General features: G+C 42.9%; 1 protein-coding gene across 5 annotated transcripts in view; it reads right to left on the reverse strand.

The window, feature by feature from the left end:
- Positions 1–11,406, reverse strand: part of CLTCL1 (clathrin heavy chain like 1) — a 37,223-nt gene extending 25,817 nt beyond the window's left edge. For 2 of the 5 annotated variants that reach the window (XR_009728050.1, XM_061370804.1), the window contains exons 1-2: positions 11,114–11,405; positions 2,821–3,028 (exon numbers count right to left, since the gene is read on the reverse strand). Coding sequence is in view for 3 of the 5 variants with exons in the window: in XM_061370804.1 (XP_061226788.1) it covers positions 2,821–3,028; positions 11,114–11,155 (250 nt within the window). In the remaining 2 variants the exon portion in view is untranslated. Of the gene's footprint in view, positions 1–2,820; positions 3,029–11,113 lie in introns of all 5 variants that reach the window. The other 3 variants (XR_009728049.1, XM_061370801.1, XM_061370802.1) reach the window with 3 other exon arrangements.
- Positions 11,407–11,812: the final 406 nt, after the last annotated feature.

Consider the following 11,812-nt stretch of genomic DNA (forward strand, 5'->3'; position numbering starts at 1 on the left):
ACATGCAGTGACTGCACATAAAAGTGCAGTAAGCCCAGGCCTAACTCCAGCTGTAAACTGATAGTTGGAAACAGCATATTTACTGTATTGGACTATCTGTGCAGCAGTGGACTGGTGCTACCAAGGGATTGATTTTGGCTTCCACAGTGTGCAACCTCACATGCACGAAGTAGACAAGTAGTTCTGGAAAGGCCCCAATCACCATCTAAACAGGAACACCAGTATGTACATACAGAAACTTCTCAAAGTCAGTCTCATGAAAAAGCAGCAGAATGCCTATCCTAGTTATAAAAACATAGAAGAAACTGTTAAACTATTAACATGAGCTAAAAGCTCATGCTTGTTCGTTTTCTAGACTAAATTTGACTGTCGTGCTTTACATTTGAAAATGGCTTTACAAGCTTCAATAGGCAGCTAGCTCTGGATGTTGACGGCCATAGGAGCCACAGCAATATAGTTTAAGTGTAGTAACACAAATTCAATCTTCAGAACTCCAAACTGTAATTAAACTAAAAGAAAATAAAAATAAGTTATCTGTATTAAGAGTAGAGCCATAGTCATAGTGAGGGCAGGAATGAGTTTGAGTTATACCTACTTGAACAGTTCTGAGATAAGAAGCCAGACTCTTACCTAAGTTTTTATGACCGAGCTACCAGACTGCTCAGACCATTCTCTACAGGTGTAGTCAAGTTAGCAGATTCGGATTTTGAACACTGGCACAAGAATTTACATTTCAGTTCACTGGAGCATAAAGCTTCTCCATTCCACAAATAATGGATGCACCTTTGAGTGCTGCATTCTCCACTTACACCAAACGGGGAGCACTCTCAGACAGAGCAAAACAAGAGAACCATGAACACCACAAGGACAATGTATAAATTTTGGTACACCAGGAGAATGCCACATGCAATCCAGAAATGAAATTGTGCAGACTGTATTCAGTTTAAATCAAGAACCATTTCATTTCTTTTTTTGAGGGTGGGTTTGTATGTTTATTGCTCAATAATTCTCAAATTATGAGCAATTTCCAATCATGGCACGTTGAGTCACAATGTGCAACAGGTTTAACTACTGAAGCCTCAATAGGCAGGAAAAACTCTGGAGTGACAGACTGACTTAAACCACTTCTTCAGTCCAGTTCACTCTAGTTCTGCTGGTTACCATGAGTAACAACAATATTTGCTGGGTTTCTCTACTCATCCTCTTTTCTACCCAACCCTCTAGTCATTAAATTCAGTAAAAGGAGAGATTACTAAATTTGCAATATGTGACCACACAACTCTGCATGTCAATGTGACATCATTCACTCAACCTGATCTGTTCAGAGGACAGGCTTATTCACTCTGCATGAACAGAACTATATTAATTTTGAACAAGTCTTAACACTGGCAAGAATAAAGCTATATTCTTCAAAGCTGATGACAACCCATTTAGTTAGTAGGTTAGTTTTAAAAGGGAACTATATAATCCAGTTTTAAGAGCTAAATGAAGCTCTGCTAGCGTGGGAAGTGCAAGACAAGGCACTTTCCTTGCCAATACAGTTTGTAAAAGGTATTCAAGATTAAGGACAGTGAACTCTTAACAGAAATGAAGCTTTTTCATTGTTACCTTTACCCACACCTCAGGTAAGGCAGTCCTTTGCAAGATGTATAAGCATCTTAGCTGAATCACAGATTCAGCTGAAGTCAAACATTAATACATCAGTTCTCCCCTAATGTCAGTATGAGCCTGTTATCAAAACAAGAAGTTACAGGGTTTTTGCCAGTCCTGAGGACAGTTATTTCTTGGACCCTTAAATAATTTCACCATGATTTTTCACAATCCACACACTTATGAAGAAATGAATAGCACACAGGACATGCCAGCAGAGGTCTCTCATAAAAATATTGCAACTTGAATTTGTCTATCAACTGTACTTCCATAATACACACACGCACACACAAACATTAAGAACACACTCCTCTCCTTCACTGGGTACAGTCAATAGCCAAAGCAGCCAAATGGTTAGCAATGAGCCAAAGGAGAATGTTTTCACTCTAATGCCAGTTGAGGATTAAGATGCCCCAACCAGACTCTGAAGTGAACTGTCAATGGCTACCTTAAGTTCAGTACTTTTTATGAGATTAGACCATTCTGTACTACTGAACATGAAATGTCAAAGTTCACTCACCATCTGTTTAGATAAGATGCAAGAAGAAAAGTACATAGTCAGTAACAGTTATTGAGATCAAATAACAGAAGTTGGTCATTCAAGAAAAAACCTGAGATATATTAAAAATTATTTCTTTGAGCTCAGAGTGTTACTTAAAGGACAGTATCAACACCACAGGTAATGGTAAGCAAAGTTCTTCCATCTGCAAGATCTTATGACTGCCAAACTTAGCATGCTTCTGCATTCAGGCTTTCACAGTTAGTGGTCATTATGACATTTTGTTTGCAACTGGTAAGCTTCTCCAAAGCTACAAGAAAGGGCCAGAGCAGAGCAGAGAGAATGGTTACAGCCCTATTCATCTTCACACATATCAATTATGTTTACAACACCTGTTTAAAGGGAAAGCATACAAGATATTGACCTGGTCCTCAGTGAGAACAGGAGGCTGCATTGCCAGGTCCAAGCATCTCACTTCTACTTGGAGCCAAATCATTCAAAGATTACCTGAATATCCACTGCCAAAAATACAGCATGCAAGTGTAGGCAAGAATTTTTATTCTCATATACATTCTTAGGAAGTTTACATAAATCTTAAGCTTAAGAGCATACATAAACAGTAATATAGCTACACAGTAGGTTTTGTACTGCAGGAATAATGGGTTACTCACCTTTTAGCGCAATTACTTTGGAGGCTGGATTCATGATGGCACTTTCAGCAGAAATCGGACGTCTTATTGGTGTTGTTGGATCACTCATGTCAATTATCACTACTTGTGCCTGCTCTCCCACTTTCTCCCTGATGCAGATGAATTTGTCAGATTCCATTGTTAGAGTACTGAATCCAATGTTTGCTGGGTTAATGCCCAAATTTTGGAGCTAGAAAAACAGGAGAGAGTGCTTTATTACCCCTTCCCATGTTGAAAGCCTAACTCGAGCCTCTATGTCTAAAGTCTCCCCCCTCAAGGACACGCAAGACTGGCAAATTTCTGTGACAAGTGTATATACTATGGAACTAGGACTTACCTTCTGATTCTTTGTTCAAAAGGTAAAGAACTACACAATTCTCAAGCCCTAAAGACAAGTCAAGTTATGCTACTGATGCAAACTAAAAGGAATTTTAACTTGAGCATTTATTGCTTAACCTGGCTTTGGTAATATGATGGGCTGTACAGTATCAGTAGCATCACTATTCAACATCTAGTAAGGCTAGGAAGTTTGATATTAAAAACTTACTAAGTGGCAGAACTACAACATACAGCATCAGTGGGTCTTACTGAAAGAACCAGTTTTCCTTATGCAAGCCACTCCTAGCAACATCACGGAATGAAGCCTACATGGCATGTGTCAAATGGCTTGATTTTACAAGTGGTCTTGTTCTTCTTGGAATCTAATTCTTACCAGTGAAAGAAAGATGTGTTAAAATAATCAGTGATTCCATGTCTCCCTGCCGAAAATGTCATGCCACTCGACCCAACAAAGGCAGATATTTCAATGCAGGCCCCCTCCAGCCTTATGTCCAACTCTCAAAACATAACTTGTGCTCAATCGCATGGCAATAGGTTACATTAAGTTACTCTTAATGCAACTTAAAGTCATTTTGTACCAGTGAATAGACTGCCCTAGAAGATGGCTATTTTTCATACTCATCCTTTTGTGTTAACTTCTTTCCATTCACTTCCAATTTCAGGTTAACAGGAGCAGGTGGCAGTGAATGAGCATCACTGTTTCAATTAGTGTACAGCAAGTCAGATTTACCTATGCAGCACACCCCAGCTTGGTACGCACGCACACTGCATTTTATAGACCAGTAACCGTGACAAGCCAGAGCACCTGCTTTATGCCCCAGGGCAATGCTTTCCAAGCACAGGAACTGTATCAGCTTCACTGAAGCTTCTGAAAGGATTAACCTACACTGCTTTTCAGTGCAGTGCAAGTGAAAAATGACTGCCCTCAAGGAGAAAGGATAGAAACTACCACCAGCATCACTGAGTCATTAGACTCATTTTATACATACCACCAGGACATTCATAGAATAGACTAAAAAAAAAAACAAAACACCCTTGGGCAACAAGTCCCATAATGGTGTCACAAGCACTATTTTTGTGTGTTTTGATCCAGCTGATTATGGCTTGTTACGGCTTCTGTAAAGCTGCTCACTAAATCATAAACTGGGTATGTAACAGACACCCGTAAGCGTGGTATGTCAGGACTGTATCCAAGAATGCCTCAGGAATTGTTTTGTTTTCTGTTCAGCTTACTAATGAAGTGCTATTTGGCTCAGTAACTGCTAATTTTGACATACTCAAGTTTCAGTAATACAGTACAGGCCAAATGGACATACATGTAAAGACATTTACTCCCTCCCACAAGCGCATCTCAGCAAAATTGAGACACATTCAGCTAACACCTCTCTTTATCGGTAAAATACTTCAATATATGCTAGTAAACTTCAGTAGGTGTCATTAATTCCAAAAGAGAATCAAAGTTTAGGCACGAGCTCATCAGAAGCTGTTTGTAGCTACAGCTCTGAAACCAGTCCACTGGGCATGTGGCTATTACAGCCTTCTCCATCAGTAAGGAAGGAAGCTTCCATATCAAGACAAGTCATGAACTTTTCATACGTAAGGCAGGAAGTTTTAGTACCCAATAAACATGCAAGTTGTAGTTCCATCAAATTCTGTGACCCTGAACAACAGAGAAATAAATGATGGGCTCTTAATTCCACTGTGCTTGGCTACTGGAGAGTATCTGCTTATTGTGACAAATTACCTGTTCACATAGGAGACACCTGAGCACTTTAATGCTGAGCATGATCTAAGTCCATCTACATATAGAGTACAGTTCATTCTAAGAGACTAATTAAGTGTCTCAAGAGTGGGCAGGAGATTAACTGCAGCATAGCCAAGTTCCTAACTTGATTTAATTAATCCAAACACTGATGTATTTCCAGAGTACTGAAGTTGAAACAGTCTCCTCAAGGTCTCTTCTCAATTACTGTGCTTCAGCTTGACTTACTCTTCAAGAGACAGCCCCTGGCCACTCATTCTGCATGGCAAGAATCGAGGCATTAGTCTACTTGAAGTTTAGCTTTAAGCCCAAGGTTATTCGCTCCAAAATCTGGTCCATGTTAAATAACAACCCTTTGGGTATCTTCACTAAGATAAGCAGGATTTAGCATCAAGTTCTGGTATTAAGATTTCCTGTTTTAACAGTTATAAAATCCAGCAAAGTTTTCAGAACATGTAATGCTAAATTATGCACGAGTATCACTTCCATCCTTATTATTAGGAAGTCGGACACATCTTTTAAAGTCAAAATGTCAGCAGTACCTAGAGGATGGTCATGTGAATACTGCAAGTCCCAGTGAATGATGACAAACTTCACATTTTAGCAGTCTGAAAACACTGAAGACCAATCCTGCCATTAAGAGAGTGATAAGTATCCCCATCGGATTTCATGTGCTCCTACAGCATTGAAGCAGTGTAAGAGGCATATCCCTTATTACTATAGGTAAGGAGATGAGCAGAACCCAAACAAAGGGACATCAGCCAGCAGCACTTCTATCCTGAATGGGACAAGGCTGCCAAGACAATCTGGACGATATTGTTCTAAAGCACCTTCCCCTCTTCCTCAAGCACAGAATTAAGAAAACTTTATAATCGGAGGTTGCAAGCATTTAGCTATGTATCTTAAAATATCTCAGGTGAAGGAGCTACAGGTTATTACTGAGGTTTGTATATACAAACTAGAGATTTTATAGTTTATTTTCATAAAGGAGTGAACATTGGCCCTCTCAATTGCTATTAAACTTGGTTTTTATTATGCTTCTTAGGCAAGTAGTAGTCTTAAACTAAGGTTGCCTTGTGAAAAGATTCAGTATCACAAAATAATTCCAAAGACATTTACTACGGAGATAGCCTCTTTCCATGAGTCTACCACACACTATTTTGGGGTAACCCAGTTAAAGCCTACCAAACACCCCACTGTAAGCCTCACGGTAGAGCAAAGGAAAACATCCTGTTCTACAATAGCCTAATGCCCTCTTACACCCTAATCCCCATTACCTACAGTGTGGAACTATCTTCACTATCAAGCTGAATGAACCAGATACAGATTTTTGCTTCAGAGATAACCTAGTATCACTGCAGGCTGGATTAGATACCAAACTTACTTTGAAGCGTCTTACAGATACTGACATGGTAAAGATTAACCCAAGTTGTATTATTTGATTCTCAACCTGAATGAAGAGACACAAGTCCTACACTTATGAAATACAACTATTAATCTAAGATTTAGTCTTTCCCCACTCTACTTTACCAGCATGGTACCATTTGTTAAGAAATTAAGTTATGTTTTCTGTGCACAAGAGTGCTACTAAATACTGGCTTTCTAACACATTTCCCTTTCTGTTTAGTGCAGTGAACCAGACTGAGTCAACACAGACCAACTCAAGACACTGATACTGGTCTTCAAGCTATATCCATTTCTCTACTGGGAAATATTTAAGCCTAACAACTTACTGTCTAATACTGGCACTCCAGTACTTGGGACCTACCATCAGCCAAATGCTGGCATCAGAAGAATTTAAGAACCCCAAGATCTATTGAGTTTTAAGCCCATTAGAAAAGAGTAATGCTTAGGCAGAGACTATATGTATCCCATTAAAAGAAGCCTGCTAAAAGTTCTGTAAGCACATCTCATTTCAAGCATAATAGAACCCAAAATTGCACTAATACAGTTTCTCAGAACTCTTACTCAGGTGACTCTATAGAGTTATAATAATGCTCTATAAGAATATGCATACAGTGGTTCGATAACCTCTCTCAATAGGCTACCCTCATTTTCTATAGCTTTAATTTTAACAGGTAAGGAAGTATGCAAGAGCTAAAACATGGAAGACCATGAGCTCACAAGTTTTAGTTGCAGTTGCAACTAGGCATTCGTCTTAAGTGACAGTTACTCCCTACACAAAAACCTGTTCCTGTATATCTGTGATGAGGAGTAGATCCATTGAATGAGTCTCCCTACAACCTATAGGGCATTTAAGAGAGAGTGAGCAAACATGATATCTTCAGCACTAAATAGCTGAATTAAGTCACGATATTTAGCTCTACCGTCTGAATACAAGTCCAAGGAGCCATTTACAACTTGCAAATATCCTGAGTGCTTTCAAGTCCACAAGTCTAGCCAAAGCAAATTCATGAAAGCCATTACACTTCAGCTCAGTTATGCCTATTGCACAACAGACAGCAATTCTTAACAAGACATCTGACTATCCAAACAGAAAGTGTTTTTGTCCATAAAATGACAGAAGTAAATCTACATCCTTTATGTTTCAAACCAGGATACCTTAGCTTCTCAGTGTTGCACCAAGACACATAAAACTTATGTGTCGAGAGCATGTCATGCACACAAGCTTTCTGCACATTAACTGGCTTTGTTCAAGAGCCTGTGTTAGTTACTCAATAGAAAGGAGAACCCTGCCTACAGATTTATGTGTCTATCCATCTAAGGGATGAAATCCCCAACCTAAGAACCTGAGATTTGTATAAGCAAAAGCTTTCCCTGCAGGTAAGCACAGATTTTTGCTAGTGAAGGAAAATAAAAAAGGGGGCAAAGACAAGCTTTTTAAAGCAAATCAATGACTAAGGAAAAGCTTAATTTTAGATCAGAAACACCTTGTACACTGAATTCCAGCAAGTACTGCTTCCAGTCTGCACACCAGTGTCTTTTACAGCATTTCCATTGTAAACTACAATCCCTTTGGAAGAGCTCAATCTAGTGAATAATTTATAATTCACTGCTCCAACAGAAGCACAGGAGTTAAGAATATGATTAAATAACAGCAGCTTAAGCAGCATGCACTTGTACTTCACTATAGCAGGGTTGCCATAGTTTGGACTGCTGCAGCTGGTCAGCCACCAGACAGATAAAAACTAAGTTCTTATCCCCCTCCCTTGCTAGGGGACTGAACTATAACATCCTCTATGAGAAGAATGAGCAAAATGCAAGTTCTTTATGAATTTGTGAAGACTCATAGCTACAGATTTCACATCCAAAAACAACTGTTCAACTGCATTAAATCAGAGTTAAATGAACAGGAAGACTTGAGTTAATTCTCAGCTTGACTACTACATCAAATCCTGGATCTTTCTTTTACTGCAGCTATTCTCCATCCCTCACAGGAACTGAATGCACAAGCTGTAACAACTTCAAATTCAATGTGCACTGTGACTGGCAGTCATTCCTCCTGCACAGGCTTGGAGCTACAATTCAGTTAGAAGGATGATCAACGTAAGGCAAAATAAGCTTCACAAGGAATGTAAACAGTCTGCTGGTCCTTCATACTCCTCCAATTTTACATGGCCCAAGATCACCGTTTCACTTTATAACACATTTATCCACTTCCAGCTACAGGGAGTGGGAGAGGAGTTCAGTATTTAGCACTGCAACTTATGTTTAGTTTCTCTGGAGAGCACTTTCTGCATGCTTCAGTTGTTCTTTCAGTGAAGTACAGCAACTATCTCAGGAAGATTCTGAATTTAAGTGAAACGATGCTTCATCAGCAACAGGCTGAATATGAAATTGAGTAATTATACTACTAACAGCTCTTCTAACTACTTAATATCATATTAATTAAAATGGCTACAGGTATACAGGCTACACAGACTGACTTATGGTACAGAAAGATTTAATGAAACACAGCACAATTATAAGGAATTGGAACATTTTTGGATTTAACATCATAAAGCAGTGTAGTTGATGTGTTAAACTAATTTAAAATACGATAATTAAACTGTAGCCAAGCCACTTTCTTCGACATAATGTAGGAAAATAAACAAAAATATTGAGTTGATAAAGCTAAATATGAGTAATAGAGAAACACTATGAAGAGGAGTGCAGGCTTAATGTTTTCATGAATTCCCTACCAGCCAACAATAAGCACCACATATCATTTATTCATTACTCTAGATGTTTACAACACATAATATTAAGTTAGAGATGATAAAACTGTACTGCAGATACCCAGCCAGAGCAAACACTACAATTCCCACATGCCTCTTGATTTCCCTCCCCATTTATCCCACCACGTAGAGACAACTGCAGAAGCAGCATTGAGGCGGTTAGCTGCATTCCTACTCCCAGCTCCTACTAATCTCAATTTCTCTTTGCTAAGATTACTGCTTTGGAGATACTACATTCAGACTGGAGGAAGAAGCAAGAAAAACTGAATTGTGAAGGACAGTTTACTCCTACATATTAGCAACTAGAGTTCCAAGGCCTCTCCTGCTCCTCCATGCTAAGAAAAAGTCCCTTAAGCACAGGTTTAGCTCTTTCAATAAGATCAAATTATTTAAGAGCAAAAGCAGGTGGTAGCAAAAAATAGAATATGACTTCAGCACAAATCCCTTGAGAAGCTGCGAGCCCCCCACCCAAAACATAAGTACCACAACGCTAATATTGGCAGTGTTGCACAACACACAACCCCAGCCTTCACAGAAAGAGTCATTTAACATGCAAATCAGCATATTACACCCATGACATATTAAGTGTGATGTTCTCTCATCATTATTGTACAGACTAAACACAATCAGCAGAACTGGTTATGTCTGCTTGTTTTAAATTGTGAGAACTATATGCTTCCTTCTAAGGAGAGTTTGATGTCAAAACACTTTGATCCCTGGTTTCTTACTCTGCTGTATTCTAACTCTTAGGGATTCATTGGAGTTTACTACAATCACAGCTATGCTGGACAGTGGCTGGGGGGGGGAAGCAATGGTGTAATTCGGCACTATGTTAAACTCTCTTAGCCCATGACAACTCCAAGGAGACAGGAGTGCCTGCTCCCTTGGGCAGAGAGGCTCAGTATTTCTGGAGTTTCCCAGCCCTATTCCAGGCTAGGGCTCCTTCCAGAGTGACCAAGATAGTTCTTCCAGTAAAGCATTAAAACACTTCCAAAGGGAGCTGAATAACCATTTCCCAAGCTGAAACGCTTGAAGCAGCACAAAGTCCACACCAAGGGACGATACCCAGTTCATAATTTGAAATGGATGCCTGATTTGACATAATGGGGCGGTCCAGAGACAGAAGGATGACTTGCCAAGTCCACTTCCTGTTCTCTCATTCATTTAGCAAATTCCTTTAATTCCTGCCTCAAACTGCATGTTCAGAGCCTGCTGCTCTCACTCCATTTACAACCCTCCCTCACCACCAGTTCACAAGGGAACAGATAAACCGGTTTGTCTATGCTGCATCCATTAGTCATGGATCTTTTCCAACACTGGCATTATGGTTTTCACAGGCTATTAAGAACAGAACTGTGTCATTTTGGGGGTGGTTGGGGATTTCCTTTATTTTCAATACTTTTATGCTTGGAAGGAGGGACAGAAGCTCTCAAGTCCGAATGGTTTCTTGCACTTCATCTCACCAATTTCCTCCCAGCTCCAGCTGCACAGAAAGAGGATCCCTGGAGCCCCCGTGATCCGGAGGCTGGCGGTAGTTTAGGCGAAAGAAAACAACCCCGATCCTTCTCTACAAGGCTAAGGCGCCCACCTAAGCCGAAGCAGGGTAGCCCCAGGGGCGAAGAGCGCGGCCACGGCCCGGCGCCTCCCCCTCCCCGGAGCGGGAGGTCCCTCCGGCGGCGAGTGACTCTGCACAAATCGCGGTCGCTCCGCATGCCGCGGAGAGGCAGCCGCGGATGGATGGACGGATGGAGGCGGCAGCCCAGGGACCGCACCGGGAGCGGACTCGCCTCCGCGGCGCCCAGCGGGACGGCTGCCCCGCACCAGAGAGAATGAGGAGGCTCGCCCACCACACAAGGCTTTCCCCGCGGCCCGGCCCCCACCCCTCAGCGCGCCCCCGGCCCGGCTAGGCCGCGGCCCCCCCACTCTCCTCAGGGACAGGGTGAGACAGAGACGGGGGAACCCCGTCCCTGCAGCTCCACCGCGCCCCTCCGCTCACCTGGAAGTGCTCCTGGAAGCGAATAGGCAGTATTTGTGCCATGGTTGGGGGCGAGCTCCCCGGGGCCGGGGCGCAGGGCAGGGGCCGGCGGTGGCAGCAGGGCGGGCGCCGCTGCACCCCACACAGCGGCGGGGAGGGGGGATCGGCGCAGGCGCACTGCCGCGCTGGATGGCGCCCCGCGGGCTCGCCGCCCTTTTCTGCCTCAGCTCGGGGCCGCTCACTCTGACGGCGGGATCACTCCGCACCTCACCAGCCTGCCAGGGTCTCCTCAAATAGTCCCTTTCCGCGGCCCCTCTTCCCCCGCCTCTTGGCACCCGCCTCTCTCCCGCCCTCACCCCGCTGCCGTCCTCCTCTCCCCTGCCACTCCCCTATGCCGCTTAGTGCTGGGGCTGGGGCTGGACCCCGACAAGACGGGGGGCTCTCCGGCTGCGGCCAGTGGGGTGTCACAGCCCCTGTATCCCTCCGCTGCTGCCACACGCACCCACGTGACGCGGCCCCCTCCCCGGCTGACCGCAGAACGGCGGGGGTCCGGTGGTTGCTGCGGCCCCGGGGATCGGGGGTCTCTTTCGCCCTGTCCCTCAGGAGGGGTGGGGGTGCCGGGGGTGATGCTCCCCTTAGCGCTTTGAGGTCCTGGCCCGTCAGCTCTGCTGCGGCCCTTGGCTGCGAGCCCCGCGGCCTGCCCCAGCACCTGCCGTCGCG

Source organism: Neopsephotus bourkii, unplaced genomic scaffold (genome assembly GCF_033783945.1).
Source record: "Neopsephotus bourkii isolate Nb327-2 ecotype Australia unplaced genomic scaffold, CSIRO-AGI_Nbou_v1 NB_1542, whole genome shotgun sequence".
NCBI lineage: Eukaryota > Metazoa > Chordata > Aves > Psittaciformes > Psittacidae > Neopsephotus > Neopsephotus bourkii.